Raw genomic sequence first — 26534 nt, 5'->3', positions numbered from 1 at the left:
TCAGTACATTCCTCTGGTTTTATCTAGTCACATTTCCTCTGGATGTTTATCTAGTCATGGTGGGTTTCAGTACATTCCTCTGGATGTTTATCTAGTCATGGTGGGTTTCAGTACATTCCTCTGGATGTTTATCTAGTCATGGTGGGTTTCAGTACATTCCTCTGGATGTTTATCTAGTCATGGTGGGTTTCAGTACATTCCTCTGGATGTTTATCTAGTCATGGTGGGTTTCAGTACATTCCTCTGGATGTTTATCTAGTCATGGTGGGTTTCAGTACATTCCTCTGGATGTTTATCTAGTCATGGTGGGTTTCAGTACATTCCTCTGGATGTTTATCTAGTCATGGTGGGTTTCAGTACATTCCTCTGGATGTTTATCTAGTCATGGTGGGTTTTATCAGTCATGGTGGGTTTCATGTTTATCTAGTCATGGTGGGTTTCTGGATGTTTATCTAGTCATGGTGGGTTTCAGTACATTCCTCTGGATGTTTATCTAGTCATGGTGGGTTTCAGTACATTCCTCTGGATGTTTATCTAGTCATGGTGGGTTTTATCTAGTCATGGTGGGTTTCAGTCCTCTGGATGTTTATCTAGTCATGGTGGGTTTCAGTACATTCCTCTGGATGTTTATCTAGTCATGGTGGGTTTCAGTACATTCCTCTGGATGTTTATCTAGTCATGGTGGGTTTTATCAGTACATTCCTCTGGATGTTTATCTAGTCATGGTGGGTTTCAGTACATTCCTCTGGATGTTTATCTAGTCATGGTGGGTTTCAGTACATTCCTCTGGATGTTTATCTAGTCATGGTGGGTTTCAGTACATTCCTCTGGATGTTTATCTAGTCATGGTGGGTTTCAGTACATTCCTCTGGATGTTTATCTAGTCATGGTGGGTTTCAGTACATTCCTCTGGATGTTTATCTAGTCATGGTGGGTTTCAGTACATTCCTCTGGATGTTTATCTAGTCATGGTGGGTTTCAGTACATTCCTCTGGATGTTTATCTAGTCATGGTGGGTTTCAGTACATTCTCTGATGTTTATCTAGTCATGGTGGGTTTCAGTACATTCCTCTGGATGTTTATCTAGTCATGGTGGGTTTCAGTACATTCCTCTGGATGTTTATCTAGTCATGGTGGGTTTCAGTATTCCTCTGGATTTTATCCTCTGGATGTTTATCTAGTCATGGTGGGTTTCAGTACATTCCTCTGGATGTTTATCTAGTCATGGTGGGTTTCAGTACATTCCTCTGGATGTTTATCTAGTCATGGTGGGTTTCAGTACATTCCTCTGGATGTTTATCTAGTCATGGTGGGTTTCAGTACTAGTCATGGTGGGTTTCCTCTTCCTCTGGATGTTTATCTAGTCATGGTGGGTTTCAGTACATTCCTCTGGATGTTTATCTAGTCATGGTGGGTTTCAGTACATTCCTCTGGATGTTTATCTAGTCATGGTGGGTTTCAGTACATTCCTCTGGATGTTTATCTAGTCATGTCAGTACATTCCTCTGGTTTATCTAGTCATGGTTTCAGTACATTCCTCTGGATGTTTATCTAGTCATGGTGGGTTTCAGTACATTCCTCTGGATGTTTATCATAGTCATTCCTCTGGATGTTTATCTAGTCATGTGGGTTTCAGTGCATTCCATCTGGATGTTTATCTAGTCATGGTGGGTTTCAGTGCATTCCTCTGGATGTTTATCTAGTCATGGTGGGTTTCAGTGCATTCCTCTGGATGTTTATCTAGTCATGGTGGGTTTCAGTGCATTCCTCTGGATGTTTATCTAGTCATGGTTTCAGTACATTCCTCTGGATGTTTATCTAGTCATGGTGGGTTTCAGTACATTCCTCTGGATGTTTATCTAGTCATGGTTGGTTTCAGTACATTCCTCTGGATGTTTATCTAGTCATGGTGGGTTTCAGTACATTCCTCTGGATGTTTATCTAGTCATGGTGGGTTTCAGTACATTCCTCTGGATGTTTATCTAGTCATGGTGGGTTTCAGTACATTCCTCTGGATGTTTATCTAGTCATGGTGGGTTTCAGTACATTCCTCTGGATGTTTATCTAGTCATGGTGGGTTTCAGTACATTCCTCTGGATGTTTATCTAGTCATACATTCCTCTGGTGTTTATCTAGGTTTCAGTACATTCCTCTGGATGTTTATCTAGTCATGGTGGGTTTCAGTACATTCCTCTGGATGTTTATCTAGTCATGGTGGGTTTCAGTACATTCCTCTGGATGTTTATCTAGTCATGGTGGGTTTCAGTGCATTCCTCTGGATGTTTATCTAGTCATGGTGGGTTTCAGTATGTTTATCTAGTCATGGTGGGTTTCCATTCCTCTGGATGTTTATCTAGTCATGGTGGGTTTCAGTACATTCCTCTGGATGTTTATCTAGTCATGGTGGGTTTCAGTACATTCCTCTGGATGTTTATCTAGTCATGGTGGGTTTCAGTACATTCCTCTGGATGTTTATCTAGTCATGGTGGGTTTCAGTATTCCTCTGGATGTTTATCTAGTCATGGTGGGTTTCTTCCTCTGGATGTTTATCTAGTCATGGTGGGTTTCAGTACATTCCTCTGGATGTTTATCTAGTCATGGTGGGTTTCAGTCAGTCATGGTGGGTTTCAGTACATTCCTCTGGTGTTTATCTAGTCATGGTGGGTTCAGTACATTCCTCTGGATGTTTATCTAGTCATGGTGGGTTTCAGTACATTCCTCTGGATGTTTATCTAGTCATGGTGGGTTTCAGTACATTCCTCTGGATGTTTATCTAGTCATGGTGGGTTTCAGTACATTCCTCTGGATGTTTATCTAGTCATGGTGGGTTTCAGTGCATTCCTCTGGATGTTTATCTAGTCATGGTGGGTTTCAGTACATTCCTCTGGATGTTTATCTAGTCATGGTGGGTTTCAGTACATTCCTCTGGATGTTTATCTAGTCATGGTGGGTTTCAGTACATTCCTCTGGATGTTTATCTAGTCATGGTGGGTTTCTGGATGTTTATCTAGTCATGGTGGGTTTCAGTACATTCCTCTGGATGTTTATCTAGTCATGGTGGGTTTCAGTTCCTCTGGATGTTTATCTATCATCCTCTGGATGTTTATCTAGTCATGGTGGGTTTCAGTACATTCCTCTGGATGTTTATCTAGTCATGGTGGGTTTCAGTACATTCCTCTGGATGTTTATCTAGTCATGGTGGGTTTCAGTACATTCCTCTGGATGTTTATCTAGTCATGGTGGGTTTCAGTACATTCCTCTGGATGTTTATCTAGTCATGGTGGGTTTCAGTACATTCCTCTGGATGTTTATCTAGTCATGGTGGGTTTCAGTACATTCCTCTGGATGTTTATCTAGTCATGGTGGGTTTCAGTACATTCCTCTGGATGTTTATCTAGTCATGGTGGGTTTCAGTACATTCCTCTGGATGTTTATCTAGTCATGGTGGGTTTCAGTACATTCCATCTGGATGTTTATCTAGTCATGGTGGGTTTCAGTACATTCCTCTGGATGTTTATCTAGTCATGGTGGGTTTCAGTACATTCCTCTGGATGTTTATCTAGTCATGGTGGGTTTCAGTCATGTTTATCTAGTCATGGTTTTTATCTAGTACATTCCTCTGGATGTTTATCTAGTCATGGTGGGTTTCAGTACATTCCTCTGGATGTTTATCTAGTCATGGTGGGTTTCAGTACATTCCTCTGGATGTTTATCTAGTCATGGTGGGTTTCAGTACATTCCTCTGGATGTTTATCTAGTCATGGTGGGTTTCAGTACATTCCTCTGGATGTTTATCTAGTCATGGTGGGTTTCAGTACATTCCTCTGGATGTTTATCTAGTCATGGTGGGTTTCAGTATGTTTATCTAGTTCCTCTGGATGTTTATCTAGTCATGGTGGGTTTCAGTACATTCCTCTGGATGTTTATCTAGTCATGGTGGGTTTCAGTACATTCCTCTGGATGTTTATCTAGTCATGGTGGGTTTCAGTACATTCCTCTGGATGTTTATCTAGTCATGGTGGGTTTCAGTACATTCCTCTGGATGTTTATCTAGTCATGGTGGGTTTCCTCTGGATGTTTATCTATCATCCTTCTCTGGATGTTTATCTAGTCATGGTGGGTTTCAGTACATTCCTCTGGATGTTTATCTAGTCATGGTGGGTTTCAGTACATTCCTCTGGATGTTTATCTAGTCATGGTGGGTTTCAGTACATTCCTCTGGATGTTTATCTAGTCATGGTGGGTTTCAGTACATTCCTCTGGATGTTTATCTAGTCATGGTGGGTTTCAGTACATTCCTCTGGATGTTTATCTAGTCATGGTGGGTTTCAGTACATTCCTGGATGTTTATCTAGTCATGGTTTTCATCTTCCTCTGGATGTTTATCTAGTCATGGTGGGTTTCAGTACATTCCTCTGGATGTTTATCTAGTCATGGTGGGTTTCAGTACATTCCTCTGGATGTTTATCTAGTCATGGTGGGTTTCAGTACATTCCTCTGGATGTTTATCTAGTCATGGTGGGTTTCAGTACATTCCTCTGGATGTTTATCTAGTCATGGTGGGTTTCAGTACATTCCTCTGGATGTTTATCTAGTCATGGTGGGTTTCAGTGCATTCCTCTGGATGTTTATCTAGTCATGGTGGGTTTCAGTGCATTCCTCTGGATGTTTATCTAGTCATGGTGGGTTTCAGTACATTCCTCTGGATGTTTATCTAGTCATGGTGGGTTTCAGTACATTCCTCTGGATGTTTATCTAGTCATGGTGGGTTTCAGTACATTCCTGGATGTTTATCTGTCATGATGTTTATGTTTATCTAGTCATGGTGGGTTTCAGTACATTCCTCTGGATGTTTATCTAGTCATCTGGATGTTTATCTAGTCATGGTGGGTTTCAGTACATTCCTCTGGATGTTTATCTAGTCATGGTGGGTTTCAGTACATTCCTCTGGATGTTTATCTAGTCATGGTGGGTTTCAGTACATTCCTCTGGATGTTTATCTAGTCATGGTGGGTTTCAGTACATTCCTCTGGATGTTTATCTAGTCATGGTGGGTTTCAGTACATTCCTCTGGATGTTTATCTAGTCATGGTGGGTTTCAGTACATTCCTCTGGATGTTTATCTAGTCATGGTGGGTTTCAGTACATTCCTCTGGATGTTTATCTAGTCATGGTGGGTTTCAGTACATTCCTCTGGATGTTTATCTAGTCATGGTGGGTTTCAGTACATTCCTCTGGATGTTTATCTAGTCATGGTGGGTTTCAGTACATTCCTCTGGATGTTTATTATCTAGTCATGGTGGGTTTCAGTACATTCCTCTGGATGTTTATCTAGTCATGGTGGGTTTCAGTACATTCCTCTGGATGTTTATCTAGTCATGGTGGGTTTCAGTACATTCTCTGGATGTTTATCTAGTCATGGTGGGTTTCAGTACATTCCTCTGGATGTTTATCTAGTCATGGTGGGTTTCAGTACATTCCTCTGGATGTTTATCTAGTCATGGTGGGTTTCAGTACATTCCTCTGGATGTTTATCTAGTCATGGTGGGTTTCAGTACATTCCTCTGGATGTTTATCTAGTCATGGTGGGTTTCAGTACATTCCTCTGGATGTTTAGTCATAGTCATGGTGGGTTTCAGTACATTCCTCTGGATGTTTATCTAGTCATGGTGGGTTTCAGTACATTCCTCTGGATGTTTATCTAGTCATGGTGGGTTTCAGTACATTCCTCTGGATGTTTTATCTAGTCATGGTGGGTTTCAGTACATTCCTCTGGATGTTTATCTAGTCATGGTGGGTTTCAGTACATTCCTCTGGATGTTTATCTAGTCATGGTGGGTTTCAGTACATTCCTCTGGATGTTTATCTAGTCATGGTGGGTTTCAGTACATTCCTCTGGATGTTTATCTAGTCATGGTGGGTTTCAGTACATTCCTCTGGATGTTTATCTAGTCATGGTGGGTGTTTATCTAGTCATGGTGGGTTTCATTTCCTCTGGATGTTTATCTAGTCATGGTGGGTTTCAGTACATTCCTCTGGATGTTTATCTAGTCATGGTGGGTTTCAGTACATTCCTCTGGATGTTTATCTAGTCATGGTGGGTTTCAGTACATTCCTCTGGATGTTTATCTAGTCATGGTGGGTTTCAGTACATTCCTCTGGATGTTTATCTAGTCATGGTGGGTTTCAGTACATTCCTCTGGATGTTTATCTAGTCATGGTGGGTTTCAGTACATTCCTCTGGATGTTTATCTAGTCATGGTGGGTTTCAGTACATTCCTCTGGATGTTTATCTAGTCATGGTGGGTTTCAGTACATTCCTCTGGATGTTTATCTAGTCATGGTGGATGTTTATCTAGTCATGGTTTCAGTACATTCCTCTGGATGTTTATCTAGTCATGGTGGGTTTCATACATTCCTCTGGATCAGTCATGGTGGGTTTCAGTACATTCCTCTGGATGTTTATCTAGTCATGGTGGGTTTCAGTACATTCCTCTGGATGTTTATCTAGTCATGGTGGGTTTCAGTACATTCCTCTGGATGTTTATCTAGTCATGGTGGGTTTCAGTACATTCCTCTGGATGTTTATCTAGTCATGGTGGGTTTCAGTACATTCCTCTGGATGTTTATCTAGTCATGGTGGGTTTCAGTGCCTCTGGATTTTATCTAGTCATGGTGGGTTTCTCTGGATGTTTATCTAGTCATGGTGGGTTTCAGTACATTCCTCTGGATGTTTATCTAGTCATGGTGGGTTTCAGTACATTCCTCTGGATGTTTATCTAGTCATGGTGGGTTTCAGTACATTCCTCTGGATGTTTATCTAGTCATGGTGGGTTTCAGTACATTCCTCTGGATGTTTATCTAGTCATGGTGGGTTTCAGTACATTCCTCTGGATGTTTATCTAGTCATGGTGGGTTTTCAGTGCATTCCTCTGGATGTTTATCTAGTCATGGTGGGTTTCAGTACATTCCTCTGGATGTTTATCTAGTCATGGTGGGTTTCAGTACATTCCTCTGGATGTTTATCTAGTCATGGTGGGTTTCAGTACATTCCTCTGGATGTTTATCTAGTCATGGTGGGTTTCAGTTTCCTCTGGATGTTTATCTAGTCATGGTGGGTTTCAGTACATTCCTCTGGATGTTTATCTAGTCATGGTGGGTTTCAGTACATTCCTCTGGATGTTTATCTAGTCATGGTGGGTTTCAGTACATTCCTCTGGATGTTTATCTAGTCATGGTGGGTTTCAGTACATTGGTGGGTTTCCATTCCTCTGGATGTTTATCTAGTCATGGTGGGTTTCAGTACATTCCTCTGGATGTTTATCTAGTCATGGTGGGTTTCAGTACATTCCTCTGGATGTTTATCTAGTCATGGTGGGTTTCAGTACATTCCTCTGGATGTTTATCTAGTCATGGTGGGTTTCAGTACATTCCTCTGGATGTTTATCTAGTCATGGTGGGTTTCAGTACATTCCTCTGGATGTTTATCTAGTCATGGTGGGTTTCAGTACATTCCTCTGGATGTTTATCTAGTCATGGTGGGTTTCAGTACATTCCTCTGGATGTTTATCTAGTCATGGTGGGTTTTATCTAGTCATGGTGGGTTTCATGTTTATCTAGTCATGGTGGGTTTCAGTCCTCTGGATGTTTATCTAGTCATGGTGGGTTTCAGTACATTCCTCTGGATGTTTATCTAGTCATGGTGGGTTTCAGTACATTCCTCTGGATGTTTATCTAGTCATGGTGGGTTTCAGTGCATTCCTCTGGATGTTTATCTAGTCATGGTGGGTTTCAGTACATTCCTCTGGATGTTTATCTAGTCATGGTTTTCAGTACATTCCTCTGGATGTTTATCTAGTCATGGTGGGTTTCAGTACATTCCTCTGGATGTTTATCTAGTCATGGTGGGTTTCAGTACATTCCTCTGGATGTTTATCTAGTCATGGTGGGTTTTATCAGTACATTCCTCTGGATGTTTATCTAGTCATGGTGGGTTTCAGTGCATTCCTCTGGATGTTTATCTAGTCATGGTGGGTTTCAGTACATTCCTCTGGATGTTTATCTAGTCATGGTGGGTTTCAGTACATTCCTCTGGATGTTTATCTAGTCATGGTGGGTTTCAGTACATTCCTCTGGATGTTTATCTAGTCATGGTGGGTTTCAGTGGATGTTTATCTAGTCATGGTGGGTTTCAGTACATTCCTCTGGATGTTTATCTAGTCATGGTGGGTTTCAGTACATTCCTCTGGATGTTTATCTAGTCATGGTGGGTTTCAGTACATTCCTCTGGATGTTTATCTAGTCATGGTGGGTTTCAGTACATTCCTCTGGATGTTTATCTAGTCATGGTGGGTTTCAGTACATTCCTCTGGATGTTTATCTAGTCATGGTGGGTTTCAGTACATTCCTCTGGATGTTTATCTAGTCATGGTGGGTTTCAGTACATTCCTCTGGATGTTTATCTAGTCATGGTGGGTTTCAGTACATTCTGGATGTTTATCTGGATGTTTATCTAGTTTATCATCATGGTGGGTTTCAGTACATTCCTCTGGATGTTTATCTAGTCATGGTGGGTTTCAGTACATTCCTCTGGATGTTTATCTAGTCATGGTGGGTTTCAGTACATTCCTCTGGATGTTTATCTAGTCATGGTGGGTTTCAGTACATTCCTCTGGATGTTTATCTAGTCATGGTGGGTTTCAGTACATTCCTCTGGATGTTTATCTAGTCATGGTGGGTTTCAGTACATTCCTCTGGATGTTTATCTAGTCATGGTGGGTTTCAGTACATTCCTCTGGATGTTTATCTATCATGGTGGGTTTCAGTACTTCTCTGGATGTTTATCTAGTCATGGTGGGTTTCAGTACATTCCTCTGGATGTTTATCTAGTCATGGTGGGTTTCAGTACATTCCTCTGGATGTTTATCTAGTCATGGTGGGTTTCAGTACATTCCTCTGGATGTTTATCTAGTCATCCATCTGGATGTTTATCTAGTCATGGTGGGTTTCAGTACATTCCTCTGGATGTTTATCTAGTCATGGTGGGTTTCAGTACATTCCTCTGGATGTTTATCTAGTCATGGTGGGTTTCAGTACATTCCTCTGGATGTTTATCTAGTCATGGTGGGTTTCAGTCATTCCTCTGGATGTTTATCTAGTCATGGTGGGTTTCAGTACATTCCTCTGGATGTTTATCTAGTCATGGTGGGTTTCAGTACATTCCTCTGGATGTTTATCTAGTCATGGTGGGTTTCAGTACATTCCTCTGGATGTTTATCTAGTCATGGTGGGTTTCTGGATGTTTATCTAGTCATGGTGGGTTTCAGTACATTCCTCTGGATGTTTATCTAGTCATGGTTTCAGTACATTCCTCTGGGTTTCAGTACATTCCTCTGGATGTTTATCTAGTCATGGTGGGTTTATCTAGTCACATTCCTCTGGATGTTTATCTAGTCATGGTGGGTTTCTGGAGTATCATTCCTCTGGATGTTTATCTAGTCATGGTGGGTTTCAGTGCATTCCTCTGGATGTTTATCTAGTCATGGTGGGTTTCAGTACATTCCTCTGGATGTTTATCTAGTCATGGTGGGTTTCAGTGCATTCCTCTGGATGTTTATCTAGTCATGGTGGGTTTCAGTACATTCCTCTGGATGTTTATCTAGTCATGGTGGGTTTCAGTCATGGTGGGTTTCATTCCTCTGGATGTTTATCTAGTCATGGTGGGTTTCAGTACATTCCTCTGGATGTTTATCATTCCTCTGGATGTTTATCTAGTCATGGTGGGTTTCAGTACATTCCTCTGGATGTTTATCTAGTCATGGTGGGTTTCAGTGCATTCCTCTGGATGTTTATCTAGTCATGGTGGGTTTCAGTACATTCCTCTGGATGTTTATCTAGTTTCATGGTGGGTTTATCTAGTCATGGTGGGTTTCATTCCTCTGGATGTTTATCTAGTCATGGTGGGTTTCAGTACATTCCTCTGGATGTTTATCTAGTCATGGTGGGTTTCAGTACATTCCTCTGGATGTTTATCTAGTCATGGTGGGTTTCAGTACATTCCTCTGGATGTTTATCTAGTCATGGTGGGGATGTTTATCTAGTCATGGTGGGTTTCAGTACATTCCTCTGGATGTTTATCTAGTCATGGTGGGTTTCAGTACATTCCTCTGGATGTTTATCTAGTCATGGTGGGTTTCAGTACATTCCTCTGGATGTTTATCTAGTCATGGTGGGTTTCAGTGCATTCCTCTGGATGTTTATCTAGTCATGGTGGGTTTCAGTACATTTCAGTCCTCTGGATGTTTATCTAGTCATGGTGGGTTTCAGTGCATTCCTCTGGATGTTTATCTAGTCATGGTGGGTTTCAGTACATTCCTCTGGATGTTTATCTAGTCATGGTGGGTTTCAGTACATTCCTCTGGATGTTTATCTAGTCATGGTGGGTTTCAGTACATTCCTCTGGATGTTTATCTAGTCATGGTGGGTTTCAGTACATTCCTCTGGATGTTTATCTAGTCATGGTGGGTTTCAGTACATTCCTCTGGATTTTATCCATGGTGGGTTTCAGTACATTCCTCTGGATGTTTATCTAGTCATGGTGGGTTTCAGTACATTCCTCTGGATGTTTATCTAGTCATGGTGGGTTTCAGTACATTCCTCTGGATGTTTATCTAGTCATGGTGGGTTTCAGTACATTCCTCTGGATGTTTATCTAGTCATGGTGGGTTTCAGTACATTCCTCTGGATGTTTATCTAGTCATGGTGGGTTTCAGTACATTCCTCTGGATGTTTATCTAGTCATGGTGGGTTTCAGTACATTCCTCTGGATGTTTATCTAGTCATGGTGGGTTTCAGTACATTCCCCTGGATGTTTATCTAGTCATGGTGGGTTTCAGTACATTCCTCTGGATGTTTATCTAGTCATGGTGGGTTTCAGTACATTCCTCTGGATGTTTATCTAGTCATGGTGGGTTTCAGTACATTCCTCTGGATGTTTATCTAGTCATGGTGGGTTTCAGTCCAGTCTGGATGTTTATCTAGTCATGGTGGGTTTCAGTATTCCTCTGGATGTTTATCTAGTCATGGTGGGTTTCAGTGGATGTTTATCTAGTCATGGTGGGTTTCAGTACATTCCTCTGGATGTTTATCTAGTCATGGTGGGTTTCATTCCTCTGGATGTTTATCTAGTCATGGTGGGTTTCAGTACATTCTGGATGTTTATCTAGTCATGGTGGGTTTCAGTACATTCCTCTGGATGTTTATCTAGTCATGGTGGGTTTGGGTTTCAGTACATTCCTCTGGATGTTTATCTAGTCATGGTGGGTTTCAGTACATTCCTCTGGATGTTTATCTAGTCATGGTGGGTTTCAGTACATTCCTCTGGATGTTTATCTAGTCATGGTGGGTTTCAGTACATTCCTCTGGATGTTTATCTAGTCATGGTGGGTTTCAGTACATTCCTCTGGATGTTTATCTAGTCATGGTGGGTTTCAGTACATTCCTCTGGATGTTTATCTAGTCATGGTGGGTTTCAGTACATTCCTAGTCATGGTGGGTTTCATGTTCCTATGTTTATCTAGTCATGGTGGGTTTCAGTACATTCCTCTGGATGTTTATCTAGTCATGGTGGGTTTCAGTACATTCCTCTGGATGTTTATCTAGTCATGGTGGGTTTCAGTACATTCCTCTGGATGTTTATCTAGTCATGGTGGGTTTCAGTACATTCCTCTGGATGTTTATCTAGTCATGGTGGGTTTCAGTACATTCCTCTGGATGTTTATCTAGTCATGGTGGGTTTCAGTACATTCCTCTGGATGTTTATCTAGTCATGGTGGGTTTCAGTACATTCCTCTGGATGTTTATCTAGTCATGGTGGGTTTCAGTGCATTCCTCTGGATGTTTATCTAGTCATGGTGGGTTTTATCTAGTCATGGTGGGTTTCAGTTTCCTCTGGATGTTTATCTAGTCATGGTGGGTTTCAGTACATTCCTCTGGATGTTTATCTAGTCATGGTGGGTTTCAGTACATTCCTCTGGATGTTTATCTAGTCATGGTGGGTTTCAGTACATTCCTCTGGATGTTTATCTAGTCATGGTGGGTTTCAGTACATTCCTCTGGATGTTTATCTAGTCATGGTGGGTTTCAGTACATTCCTCTGGATGTTTATCTAGTCATGGTGGGTTTCAGTACATTCCTCTGGATGTTTATCTAGTCATGGTGGGTTTCAGGATGTTTATCTAGTCATGGTGGGTTTCTCTGGATGTTTATCTAGTCATGGTGGGTTTCAGTACATTCCTCTGGATGTTTATCTAGTCATGGTGGGTTTCAGTATCTAGTCATTCCTCTGGATGTTTATCTAGTCATGGTGGGTTTCAGTACATTCCTCTGGATGTTTATCTAGTCATGGTGGGTTTCAGTACATTCCTCTGGATGTTTATCTAGTCATGGTGGGTTTCAGTACATTCCTCTGGATGTTTATCTAGTCATGGTGGGTTTCAGTACATTCCTCTGGATGTTTATCTAGTCATGGTGGGTTTCAGTACATTCCTCTGGATGTTTATCTAGTCATGGTGGGTTTCAGTACATTCCTCTGGATGTTTATCTAGTCATGGTGGGTTTCAGTACATTCCTCTGGATGTTTATCTAGTCATGGTGGGTTTCAGTACATTCCTCTGGATGTTTATCTAGTCATGGTGGGTTTCAGTACATTGGGTTTCCTCTGGATGTTTATCTAGTCATGGTGGGTTTCAGTACATTCCTCTGGATGTTTATCTAGTCATGGTGGGTTTCAGTACATGTTTATCTAGTCTCTGGATGTTTATCTAGTCATGGTGGGTTTCAGTACATTCCTCTGGATGTTTATCTAGTCATGGTGGGTTTCTCTCTGGATGTTTATCTAGTCATGGTGGGTTTCAGTACATTCCTCTGGATGTTTATCTAGTCATGGTGGGTTTCAGTACATTCCTCTGGATGTTTATCTAGTCATGGTGGGTTTCAGTACATTCCTCTGGATGTTTATCTAGTCATGGTGGGTTTCAGTACATTCCTCTGGATGTTTATCTAGTCATGGTGGGTTTCAGTACATTCCTCTGGATGTTTATCTAGTCATGGTGGGTTTCAGTCCTCTGGATGTTTATCTAGTCATGGTGGGTTTCAGTACATTCCTCTGGATGTTTATCTAGTCATGGTGGGTTTCAGTACATTCCTCTGGATGTTTATCTAGTCATGGTGGGTTTCAGTACATTCCTCTGGATGTTTATCTAGTCATGGTGGGTTTCAGTACATTCCTCTGGATGTTTATCTAGTCATGGTGGGTTTCAGTGCATTCCTCTGGATGTTTATCTAGTCATGGTTTCAGTACATTCCTCTGGATGTTTATCTAGTCATGGTGGGTTTCAGTACATTCCTCTGGATGTTTATCTAGTCATGGTTGGTTTCAGTACATTCCTCTGGATGTTTATCTAGTCATGGTGGGTTTCAGTTTATCATCATGGTGGGTTTCAGTACATTCCTCTGGATGTTTATCTAGTCATGGTGGGTTTCAGTACATTCCTCTGGATGTTTATCTAGTCATGGTGGGTTTCAGTACATTCCTCTGGATGTTTAGTCTAGTCATGGTGGGTTTCAGTCATGGTGGGTTTCAGTACTCTGGATGTTTATCTAGTCATGGTGGGTTTCAGTACATTCCTCTGGATGTTTATCTAGTCATGGTGGGTTTCAGTACATTCCTCTGGATGTTTATCTAGTCATGGTGGGTTTCAGTACATTCCTCTGGATGTTTATCTAGTCATGGTGGGTTTCAGTACATTCCTCTGGATGTTTATCTAGTCATGGTGGGTTTCAGTACATTCCTCTGGATGTTTATCTAGTCATGGTGGGTTTCAGTGGGATGTTTATCTAGTCATGGTGGGTTTCAGTACATTCCTCTGGATGTTTATCAGTCATGGTGGGTTTCATCCTCTGGATGTTTATCTAGTCATGGTGGGTTTTATCTAGTCATGGTGGGTTTCATTCCTCTGGATGTTTATCTAGTCATGGTGGGTTTCAGTGCATTCCTCTGGATGTTTATCTAGTCATGGTGGGTTTCAGTACATTCCTCTGGATGTTTATCTAGTCATGGTGGGTTTCAGTACATTCCTCTGGATGTTTATCTAGTCATGGTGGGTTTCAGTACATTCCTCTGGATGTTTATCTAGTCATGGTGGGTTTCAGTGCATTCCTCTGGATGTTTATCTAGTCATGGTGGGTTTCAGTACATTTTATCTAGTCTCTGGATGTTTATCTAGTCATGGTGGGTTTCAGTGCATTCCTCTGGATGTTTATCTAGTCATGGTGGGTTTCAGTACATTCCTCTGGATGTTTATCTAGTCATGGTGGGTTTCAGTACATTCCTCTGGATGTTTATCTAGTCATGGTGGGTTTCAGTACATTCCTCTGGATGTTTATCTAGTCATGGTGGGTTTCAGTACATTCCTCTGGATGTTTATCTAGTCATGGTGGGTTTCAGTACATTCCTCTGGATGTTTATCTAGTCATCTGGATGTTTATCTAGTCATGGTGGGTTTCAGTACATTCCTCTGGATGTTTATCTAGTCATGGTGGGTTTCAGTGCATTCCTCTGGATGTTTATCTAGTCATGGTGGGTTTCAGTACATTCCTCTGGATGTTTATCTAGTCATGGTGGGTTTCAGTACATTCCTCTGGATGTTTATCTAGTCATGGTGGGTTTCAGTACATTCCTCTGGATGTTTATCTAGTCATGGTGGGTTTCAGTACATTCCTCTGGATGTTTATCTAGTCATGGTGGGTTTCAGTACATTCCTCTGGATGTTTATCTAGTCATGGTGGGTTTCAGTACATTCCTCTGGATGTTTATCTAGTCATGGTGGGTTTCAGTACATTCCTCTGGATGTTTATCTAGTCATGGTGGGTTTCAGTACATTCCTCTGGATGTTTATCTAGTCATGGTGGGTTTCAGTACATTCCTCTGGATGTTTATCTAGTCATGGTGGGTTTCAGTACATTCCTCTGGATGTTTATCTAGTCATGGTGGGTTTCAGTACATTCCTCTGGATGTTTATCATAGTCATGGTGGGTTTCAGTACATTCCTCTGGATGTTTATCTAGTCATGGTGGGTTTCAGTACATTCCTCTGGATGTTTATCTAGTCATGGTGGGTTTCAGTACATTCCTCTGGATGTTTATCTAGTCATGGTGGGTTTCAGTACATTCCTCTGGATGTTTATCTAGTCATGGTGGGTTTCAGTACATTCCTCTGGATGTTTATCTAGTCATGGTGGGATGTTTATCTAGTCATGGTGGGTTTCAGTACATTCCTCTGGATGTTTATCTAGTCATGGTGGGTTTCAGTACATTCCTCTGTGTTTATCATCATGGTGGGTTTCCTTCTGGATGTTTATCTAGTCATGGTGGGTTTCAGTACATTCCTCTGGATGTTTATCTAGTCATGGTGGGTTTCAGTACATTCCTCTGGATGTTTATCTAGTCATGGTGGGTTTCAGTACATTCCTCTGGATGTTTATCTAGTCATGGTGGGTTTCAGTACATTCCTCTGGATGTTTATCTAGTCATGGTGGGTTTCAGTACATTCCTCTGGATGTTTATCTAGTCATGGTGGGTTTCAGTACATTCCTCTGGATGTTTATCTAGTCATGGTGGGTTTCAGTACATTCCTCTGGATGTTTATCTAGTCATGGTGGGTTTCAGTACATTCCTCTGGATGTTTATCTAGTCATGGTGGGTTTCAGTACATTCTCTCTGGATGTTTATCTCTGGATGTTTATCTAGTCATGGTGGGTTTCAGTGCATTCCTCTGGATGTTTATCTAGTCATGGTGGGTTTCAGTACATTCCTCTGGATGTTTATCTAGTTTATCATCATGGTGGGTTTCAGTATTCATTCCTCTGGATGTTTTATCTAGTCATGGTGGGTTTCAGTACATTCCTCTGGATGTTTATCTAGTCATGGTGGGTTTCAGTACATTCCTCTGGATGTTTATCTAGTCATGGTGGGTTTCAGTACATTCCTCTGGATGTTTATCTAGTCATGGTGGGTTTCAGTACATTCCTCTGGATGTTTATCTAGTCATGGTGGGTTTCAGTACATTCCTCTGGATGTTTATCTAGTCATGGTGGGTTTCAGTACATTCCTCTGGATGTTTATCTAGTCATGGTGGGTTTCAGTGCATTCCTCTGGATGTTTATCTAGTCATGGTGGGTTTCAGTACATTCCTCTGGATGTTTATCTAGTCATGGTGGGTTTCAGTACATTCCTCTGGATGTTTATCTAGTCATGGTGGGTTTCAGTACATTCCTCTGGATGTTTATCTAGTCATGGTGGGTTTCAGTGTTTATTCCTCTGGATGTTTATCTAGTCATGGTGGGTTTCAGTACATTCCTCTGGATGTTTATCTAGTCATGGTGGGTTTCAGTACATTCCTCTGGATGTTTATCTAGTCATGGTGGGTTTCAGTGCATTCCTCTGGATGTTTATCTAGTCATGGTGGGTTTCAGTACATTCCTCTGGATGTTTATCTAGTCATGGTGGGTTTCAGTACATTCCTCTGGATGTTTATGTAGTCATGGTGGGTTTCAGTACATTCCTCTGGATGTTTATCTAGTCATGGTGGGTTTCAGTACATTCCCCTGGATGTTTGTAACACAGCCAAACGTCATTGTTTTTTTTGCGGGGGAGTATTGACCGAAGTGAACTGATTTGAAGACGACGAGCAGACTACCTTGCGCACCAATAATTTTAGCGAAGCTTCGTTGATTGACTGTATTTCTGCCCAATGACGGACTGATCTTCTTGAAATCTAGCTGGGTAGATAGCCAATGAGCTGAGGTAAACGCCAGTATTGTCGTGGAAATTTCCTTAATTACCAAATGATGAGAGAGCAAATCACACACCCGTCAGAGTTATGCTTCATCTTCACCTTTAATAATAATTAAGCTTTTGCAATAGCATTTTGACTTTCAACAGTTCAGTATCTCTAATGAAAAGTTGAGGGTCCCAACATAATGGCAACTGAGATCTTTTATAGCAAAGATCCACCCCCCCCTAGTCGACATGACAAACCACAGGTCTTAGGAACTTACACAAAGAAAGACTTTACTTCAGAGAGAAATATCCCCTATAGTTTTGACTATTTCATTAGACATGGGAGGTTTTATCATAGCCTTGCAGGTAATGACAGACATAGCAGCCCCAGTATCAACAAGAAATATGAATGACTCACCATTGACGCAAGCCTCCACTGTTGGCTCTACTCTCGGAAGGGTGTGACACTTTAAAAACAAATGCTCTTGTTGCTCTGAGGATTTCAGCTCAACTGTCCCTGTCTTCTCATCATGTCAATACTCCTCCTTCTGTCCCTGTCCTGGATTGTACAGGGTCGTCTGTGCCGACGGCCCCGTCTGCCAGGCTCCAGTTTGTCCTTTGCATGGAGGGACTCCTTGTGGTCCCCACTGTTGCTGTTGCTGGACCCCGTGAGGTGGCCCGACCTGCCATTGCTTGGGAGGTGGCTGCCACGGCTGTTGTTGGAATGGGGCTGTCCATGCATGTGCTCCTTTTCCTCCTCTTCTTGCCCCCTCCTCTCGGGCCCCTCTTCTCGGTCCGCCCCTGTCTTTGTTCCTCTGTGGATTCATTGGCTCAGAGCAGTCAGCAGCAAAATGACCCGGCTTCCCACAGTTGTAGCACCTGCGCACTCCACCCCCTCGTCCTGTCCCTGCTGGGGCTGCTCCCTTGTAAAACGTCATCTGAGCAGCCTGTAGTTTCTGTGTCTTTACTTTTTCTTCCTTTATTTTTTCTTCCTTCTGAGTACTTTGTTGTCTCTCAGCATGCTTGCAGTGCTGTACCACCATTGCTAATGGCTCAGTCTCCCAACTGATGCAGGTAGTCCTCACAGCTTTCTCCAGGCCCGGTGTCAGACCCCTCACTAGGGCGTCTTTCAGTAGATCCCCATATGCGTGTTCGTTTGGTCTGATACCGCTGTGTAGCCTGAAACAGGTCTCAAGTCTCTTCCTGAAAGCCTCCAGGCCCTCATCTTTCTTCATAGTGCATTCTCTGATAGCAGTCCAGTCAGTCTTAGTTGGCGATGCATTCCCCTTCATAGTGCATTCTCTGATAGCAGTCCAGTCGGTCTTAGTTGGCGATGCATTCCCCTTCATAGTGCATTCTCTGATAGCAGTCCAGTCGGTCTTAGTTGGATACATCTCCACAATCCTGGCCAGCAGCGCCGTTATCTGGTCCTGATATGCGCCATTCTCAGCCCACAGGTAGTTGCAATCAAACTGTCCCTGTACATCCGCCCACCTGAGTCCCAGTTTCTTTTTACAGATATGGGCTATCTCAGCAGAAGATGGTTTGTACTGACCCATTAATACCCTCATCTCTGCAGAATATTTCACAGCGTCCTCACTTGGGTCTGGTAGGTCCTCTACAATGTCTTTGATTTCATCATGACTCCACGTCCTCTGGACATACACAATGGGGTTCCATGCTGCGGCGGCAGCAGCATTAGCATCATCAGGTTGAGGCTGAGGGTTAGGACAGGCCATCAGAGGGTATTGATGATACATGTCGGATGCTGGGTCGTATGGGAATGGGGTAGAGGCACGCCTCTCCGTCCTGGTCCGTAGACGGTCCTTCAACGGGGGAGTCAGCTGGAGCTGAGTGGAGGAGCCTTGAGAAAAGGATTGTTGATTTTTTTCCCTTCTGGCGTGCTCCCCCCACTGCGCCTCCAGTGAGACTGGCCGGAGTCACTCCAGACCCTGTCAGGACTTCAGCCAGGCTCCGTGCCAGACGATCAATCACCGTGGTGTTGGGAGAGACAGGGGTGGGGCTGCAGGTTGTAGTGGTCTTGTATCCAGCGGATCAGCAGGAGCGCCTGAGGAGGAGGGAGGTCCAGCAACACTGGGTAGAGAGTTTGAGGAGTACAGTAGGGAGGGGGACAGTCTCTGTCATCATCATCCTTCCTATTCCTTCTCACTGTTTCATCTTTCCCCTTCTTTTCTCCTTCCTCAGTCTGAACTACCATATTCTGACAGGGTTTTCCCCGAAATGTGTCCTGTCTTTTCTTCCGTCTGTCAGCTTCCCTTTCCCATTTCCTGAATTTCACCCAGTCAATTTGATCCTTTTTTCCTAGTTTACCTTCCTTCTCTACCAATCTCTGTCTTACCTCATCTAACAGCGTCACACTTAGTGTCCCTGTCAAAGGAAAACCACCCTCTTTATGCCATAGAAGTACCTGTTCCAGAATATCCCTACCCCATTTATCTACCATAACCTTCAAGGCTCCAGTAGGAGGGTCCGGAATGCCTGGTTCTTTGCACTCGTGCCCATGGCTCCTTAGTCTCACACACACACAATCTCACTCCCACTTTCTCTCACACACCCACACACACAGGGAGAGAAAACAGTTACAACAGGAATTCCTTAAGTACTTCACACAGAATTTTACTGATCACCCACACAGAACTGGTCAGATGTCCACACAGAACATCAGAACATAAAAAGGTAACCCACACAGAGTACCGCGCCCACACAGAACGCTCCTACACAGTACTCACACAGAGTAACCCATATGCATACCTGGCTAGCACATTTAAAATAATTGGAATTCACCACCTCTGAGAGTCACTTAGACAATCACACAGATACACAGAATGAGGTCCTTCTTCCACTAGGGCTTCACCAAGCTCTAAGTCCTATCCAACTCAACTTCAAATGTGGTTTGCTCATCTCACCTCTTTTTTTCTTCTTTTTTAACTATGTTCGGGATGTGGTATCCACTCGGCTCGCTGCCTCTCAGATCTTAGGTTGGTCCATCTCCTCCGTTCCCGAAGTGTGGTCTCCCTGAGATCCCGAGTTTGAGGGATCCCTTGTGCACGATTACCTAGGTCGTCAGGAGCGGTCACCGAGTGAAGATTCACATCCCATCCCCGTCGTGGAAATGTCCTTAATTACCAAATGATGAGAGAGCAAATCACACGAGTCAGAGTTATGCTTAATCTTCACCTTTAATAATAATTAAGCATTTGCAATAGCATTTTGACTTTCAACAGTTCAGTATCTCTAATGAAAAGTTGAGAGTCCCAACATAATGGCAAATGGGATCCTTTATAGCAAAGATCCACCCCCCTAGACGACATGACAAACCTCAGGCCCCACCCCTGGTTAAAGAATTCATATTTTTTCTTTCCAATTTTAATGCTGTGCATATTGCCAGTATACATTGATTTAATTATGAAATATGTTTTACCCCCTACACCACTTTCAAGAACTTGTAGAACAGTCCTGTCTGCCAAATGGAATCAAATGCTTTTTGGAAGTTGACAAAGCAAGCGTATATTTTGGTATTATTTTGGTGGACATGTTAATCTATCAGGGTGTGTAGGGTGTAAATATCATCAGTCGTACGATGTTTCGGTATAAATCCAATTTGACTTTTACCCAAGACATTGTGCTTATTAAGGAAGTTTGGAACTCTTACATTTATAATTCTACAGAAAACCTTCCCCAGGTTACTGTTCACACAGTGGGGGCGGCAGGGTAGTGGTTAGAGCGTTGGACTAGTAACCGGAAGGTTGCAAGTTCAAACCCCCGAGCTGACAAGGTACAAATCTGTCGTTCTGCCCCTGAACAGGCAGTTAACCCACTGTTCCTAGGCAGTCATTGTAAATAAAAATGTGTTCTTAACTGACTTGCCAAGTTAAATAAAGGAAAAATACATTTAAAAAATAAACACCAATGCCTCTGTAATTGTTAGGGTCAAATTTGTATCAGTTCTTAAAGATTGGGTTTATGAGTCCTTGATTCCAGATGTCAGGGAAATAACCTACACTCAGGATCAAATTAAACATTTTTAATATAACCAATTTAAATATCCATCTCACCCTCTCTCTCACCTTCTCTCTGTCCCTCTCTCTCTCTCTCTCTCTCTCTCTCTCACCTTCTCTCTGTCCCTCACTCTCTCACCTTCTCTGTGTCCCTCTCTCTCTCTCACCTTCTCTCTGTCCCTCACTCTCTGTCCCTCTCTCTCTCACCTTCTCTCTGTCCCTCACTCTCTGTCCCTCTCTCTCTCACCTTCTCTCTGTCCCTCTCTCTCTCACCTTCTCTCTGTCCCTCACTCTCTCACCTTCTCTCTGTCCCTCACTCTCTGTCCCTCTCTCTCTCACCTTCTCTCTGTCCCTCTCTCTCACCTTCTCTCTGTCCCTCACTCTCTGTCCCTCTCTCTCTCTCACCTTCTCTCTGTCCCTCACTCTCTGTCCCTCTCTCTCTCACCTTCTCTCTGTCCCTCTCTCTCTCTCACCTTCTCTCTGTCCCTCACTCTCTGTCCCTCTCTCTCTCACCTTCTCTCTGTCCCTCTCTCTCTCTCACCTTCTCTCTGTCCCTCTCTCTCTCACCTTCTCTCTGTCCCTCTCTCTCTCTCACCTTCTCTCTGTCCCTCTCTCTCTCTCACCTTCTCTCTGTCCCTCTCTCTCTCTCACCTTCTCTCTGTCCCTCTCTCTCTCTCACCTTCTCTCTGTCCCTCTCTCTCTCTCACCTTCTCTCTGTCCCTCTCTCTCTCTCACCTTCTCTCTGTCCCTCTCTCTCTCTCACCTTCTCTCTGTCCCTCTCTCTCTCTCACCTTCTCTCTGTCCCTCTCTCTCTCTCCCTCTCTCTGTCCCTCTCTCTCTGTCCCTCTCTCTCTCACCTTCTCTCTGTCCCTCTCTCTCTGTCCCTCTCTCTCTCACCTTCTCTCTGTCCCTCTCTCTCCCACCTTCTCTCTGTCCCTCACTCTCTGTCCCTCTCTCTCTCACCTTCTCTCTGTCCCTCTCTCTCTCACCTTCTCTATCTTTCTTTCTCAGGAGGACAGTGGCAGTGAAGCAGCAGGGCTAACAGCAGACCTGACTATAGAGCTGACCGACCAGTGTGAGGAGATCAGTGATAGGCTGTTGATTCTGGAGGATGACCTCCAGACAGCCATACAGAACAAAGACCAGGATCTCACTCATATCCTTTACCTGTTTCTGTACGGTGTGTGTGTGTGAGGGGGTGTGTGTGAGTTACCAGACGGGGTGTGTGTGAGTTACCAGAGGGGGTGTGTGTGAGTTACCAGAGGGGGTGTGTGTGAGTTACCAGAGGGGGTGTGTGTGAGTTACCAGAGGGGGTGTGTGTGAGTTACCAGAGGGGGTGTGTGTGAGTTACCAGAGGGGGCGTGTGTGAGTTACCAGAGGGGGCGTGTGTGAGTTACCAGAGGGGGCGTGTGTGAGTTACCAGAGGGGGCGTGTGTGAGTTACCAGAGGGGGCGTGTGTGAGTTACCAGAGGGGGCGTGTGTGAGTTACCAGAGGGGCGTGTGTGAGTTACCAGAGGGGGCGTGTGTGAGTTACCAGAGGGGGCGTGTGTGAGTTACCAGAGGGGGCGTGTGTGAGTTACCAGAGGGGGCGTGTGTGAGTTACCAGAGGGGCGTGTGTGAGTTACCAGAGGGGGCGTGTGTGAGTTACCAGAGGGGGCGTGTGTGAGTTACCAGAGGGGGCGTGTGTGAGTTACCAGAGGGGGCGTGTGTGAGTTACCAGAGGGGGTTTGTTTTTGTGTCTGTGTGTGTGTGTCTGTCTGTCTGACTGGCTCAGCTAGTTAGACAGGGTATCTGTGGTTCTCTCTGACCACTCTGTCACTCTACAGAGAAGAACCAGAGGATCATTTGGGGCTGGTAGACTGTGGGAAAAGTGTAGTCAGGCGGCGTGCAGGTCGATGAGCCTAGAAGCAGGTTTCTCCTACATGTTAACACATTACCTTCCCTTATCTTAACAACTATGTATTGTAGAGAAGCAGAGAGAGAAAAACATTTAATATTTTCTATTCAATCAGCCTCCTCATTAAGAAGGAAAGTGATGAATTGTCATCAGCTCCAGCAGATTGATCAGAGTCGGCATGAATATTATCATGGATATTACAATGTCCACCTCCATCCTAAATCTGCTCAGAGGAGGAAGGGAGTGTGTTTTTGTGTAAGTATATCAGCTATGTTCTATTCCTTAACCACAACACCACAGTCCCTGGAGCAGGAGGTGAGGGAGGTGAAGGCTACTCTACACACCATGCTGACACAGCTTAATGATGAGGAGGCGGAGGAGGAGGAGAAAGATAATGAGATCATGGAGGAGGAGGAGGAAGACCAGTATTTCAGTGACAGCTGGGAGATTTGATACGGGGGTCTCGGGGTTCTCCTGTGTTTTATGACCATCCCAGAGAGACCCTTTCTGGTGGCTGTCCTCTGACAAACCGCTGACCTCTAACCCATGAACCTGCAAGACTCTGTGAGAGGTTGACATCAGCTGTAGCGCCATCTCCTCTACAATTAGACTCTGTGAGAGGTTGACATCAGCTGTAGCTCCATCTCCTGTACAATTAGACTCTGTGAGAGGTTGACATCAGCTGTAGCTCCATCTCCTGTACAATTAGACTCTGTTGTGTTGCTGGACAATTCCAGAGAGACTGGACTATAAACCACTATCAGTTTTTATATATTATGGGAAGACACTTTGATACAAATCTAGTCATTTCTAAATATGTTTAAGATAGCAGTTATGTCCAAGTTTGATTTGGGAGAAAAACAGTGGATTTTTTATATATATATATATATATAAAAATCTTCTAAATATTTTGGACTGTTCTAGTTAGTTAAACCAGGCTGAAACACAGCAGTGCCTTAGGCAGATAACAGACTTAACAAAATGTTGTTACTGCTAGAAGACAAGGATACGCTGGTTTCCTCTCAACATTTTATCGGAATCAGAACAGACCGAACAGCTTTTAATAGTAATGATGTTGATGTATATGGGGTCACTCCAATACGACCTCAGCTCCAGCTGTAATATGTGACAGTAGTGAAGAACAGAATGGACCAACAGCAGAATCCCACAGTGTTTCTGTGTTTTCTGTTTTCTGCAACACTCTTCTAAAATATGCTAAATGCGAACCACAGTAGTGTGTGTGTGATTCTAAATGATAACCACAGGAGTGTGTGTGTGTGTGTGTGTGATGCTAACCACAGTAGTGTGTGTGATGCTAAATGCTAACCAAAGTCGTGTGTGTGTGATGCTAATTGTTTATATACTCATTATGATTGCTTTGTAGTTTTTTTTTGTAATTTTTCTTTTAATTTTTACTCCCTTTTTATTCCCCAATGTCATTATTATAATCTTGTCTCATCGCTGCTACTCCCCAACGGGCTCGGGAGAGGTGAAAGTCAAGTCATGCGTCCTCCGAAACATGACCCGCCAAGCCGCGCTTCTTAACACCGCTCTCTTAACCTGGAAACCAGCTGCACCAATGTGTTGTAGGGAACACAGTTCAACTGAAGTCGGCCTACTGGCATCTGGCCCTCCACAAGGAGTTACTAGAGTGCAATGAGAAAAGTAAACCCCCCCCCGGCCAAACATTTCCCTAACCTGTGCGACGCTGGGCCAATTGTGTGCCGCCCTATGGGACTATGGGATCGAACCCCAGGCTGTAGTGACACTGCAACACTGTGATGCAGTATCTTAGATCGCTGCGCCACTCGGGAGGCCAGAATTGAGTGTTTTAGTGGATGATATGACTTCTTCAGTGCAGTGCCACAGAGGAGAGGTGAAGCTAAATTGATACTTTGTCGATGTCTTCAGTTGAGGAACTGGGGATGTGGTAAGATCCATAGAAATATCATGAATAGACTGGCGACCATTACGAATGTACCCATAGGACCAAAGGAGGAAGTAAAATATCTTCTGTTTTTTTTTTACCTTTATTTTACTAGTCCAATGCTCTAACCACTAGGCTACCCTGCCGCCTCTACACTCTAACCACTAGGCTACCCTGCCACCTCTACACTCTAACCACTAGGCTACCCTGCCGCCTCTACACTCTAACCACTAGGCTACCCTGCCACCTCTACACTCTAACCACTAGGCTACCCTGCCGCCTCTACACTAACCACTAGGCTACCCTGCCGCCTCTACACTCTAACCACTAGGCTACCCTGCCACCTCTACACTCTAACCACTAGGCTACCCTGCCGCCTCTACACTCTAACCACTAGGCTACCCTGCCACCTCTACACTCTAACCACTAGGCTACCCTGCCGCCTCTACACTCTAACCACTAGGCTACCCTGCCACCTCCACACTCTAACCACTAGGCTACCCTGCCACCTCTACACTCTAACCACTAGGCTACCCTGCCGCCTCTACACTCTAACCACTAGGCTACCCTGCCGCCTCTACACTCTAACCACTAGGCTACCCTGCCACCTCTACACTCTAACCACTAGGCTTTAGGTACCCTGCCACCTCTACACTCTAACCACTAGGCTACCCTGCCACCTCTACACTCTAACCACTAGGCTACCCTGCCGCCTCTACCACTCTAACCACCAGGCTACCCTGCCGCCTCTACACTCTAACCACTAGGCTACCCTGCCGCCTCTACACTCTAACCACTAGGCTACCCTGCCGCCTCTACACTCTAACCACTAGGCTACCCTGCCACCTCTACACTCTAACCACTAGGCTACCCTGCCGCCTCTACACTCTAACCACTAGGCTACCCTGCCACCTCTACACTCTAACCACTAGGCTACCCTGCCGCCTCTACACTCTAACCACTAGGCTACCCTGCCACCTCTACACTCTAACCACTAGGCTACCCTGCCGCCCTGCTACCCTGTGATTTGTTGATTCAACTCAACTGACATTTCAATTGCATGAGCCACATCAGGTAACATAATTTGAATTAACATTCTACATATTCTACATTACCATGGAAATGATTGCATCACAATAGCAGGCAGCCATGAGTTTCCCAGTGAAATTGGTTCCAGGCCCTTATCATTCTGTTTCTATGGTAGGATCTCTATCTCTACTGTTTAGGATGAAGGGTTTGGAGGAACAGCCCACACTATACTTAAAATGTTGATGAGCACAGAAAAGTTTTTAGTCGCTCTGGATAAGAGCGTCTGCTAAATGACTTAAATGTAATGTTAAATGTAGTAACTGCTGTTTGTCCACATTTGTCTTTAAAAAAGCACTTTGTTGTTTATTTGTTATATTTGTTGCTTTTGACAGGAAATGTGTTGCTTTTGACAGGAAATGTGTTGCTTTTGACAGGAAATGTGTTGCTTTTGACAGGAAATGTGTTGCTTTTGACAGGAAATGTGTTGCTTTTGACTGGTAATGTGTTGCTTTTGACTGGTAATGTGTTGCTTTTGTTTAATGAAGGATTGTTCAGACATGTTTATTTCACTGGGTACCACTTTGTGTGACTGTGCTCTCGGTATTTAACCATAAAGTCTTTGTCTGCGTCCAAAGTGGCAATATGCCATATATTTGTATTTACACATTTGTGTAATTCACTTGTATTTCTACAAAACACACAACCATCAATACATCACATCATTAAAACACACAACCATCAATACATCACATCATTAAAACACACAACCATCAATACATCACATCATTAAAACACACAACCATCAATACATCACATCATTAAA

At 43.5% G+C, this 26534-nt stretch overlaps 1 protein-coding gene and 1 long non-coding RNA gene across 3 annotated transcripts in view; one reads left to right on the top strand and one right to left on the bottom strand.

Moving 5' to 3' along the window:
• The window catches only part of LOC118376483 (disrupted in schizophrenia 1 protein-like), a 102560-nt gene extending 80508 nt beyond the window's left edge, over positions 1-22052 (top strand). The window contains 1 exon segment of the mRNA XM_052477418.1: positions 21870-22052. Coding sequence (XP_052333378.1) covers positions 21870-22052 — 183 coding nt within the window.
• Positions 22053-24758: 2706 nt separating this feature from the next.
• Positions 24759-25742, bottom strand: LOC127911270 (uncharacterized). 2 transcript variants are annotated; one of them, XR_008077677.1, is made up of 5 exons: positions 25595-25742; positions 25330-25395; positions 25192-25290; positions 25027-25158; positions 24759-24896 (listed from the first exon to the last, which is right to left on the bottom strand). It is a non-coding gene; the product is annotated as an uncharacterized LOC127911270 (long non-coding RNA). The 2 variants fall into 2 exon arrangements; XR_008077678.1 differs by having other exon boundaries at positions 24859-24962.
• Between the last annotated feature and the right edge of the window lie 792 nt (positions 25743-26534).

The sequence above is a fragment of the Oncorhynchus keta genome, chromosome 24, assembly GCF_023373465.1.
Source record: "Oncorhynchus keta strain PuntledgeMale-10-30-2019 chromosome 24, Oket_V2, whole genome shotgun sequence".
Lineage (NCBI taxonomy): Eukaryota > Metazoa > Chordata > Actinopteri > Salmoniformes > Salmonidae > Oncorhynchus > Oncorhynchus keta.
This window is presented reverse-complemented; position numbering and strand designations above follow the sequence as displayed.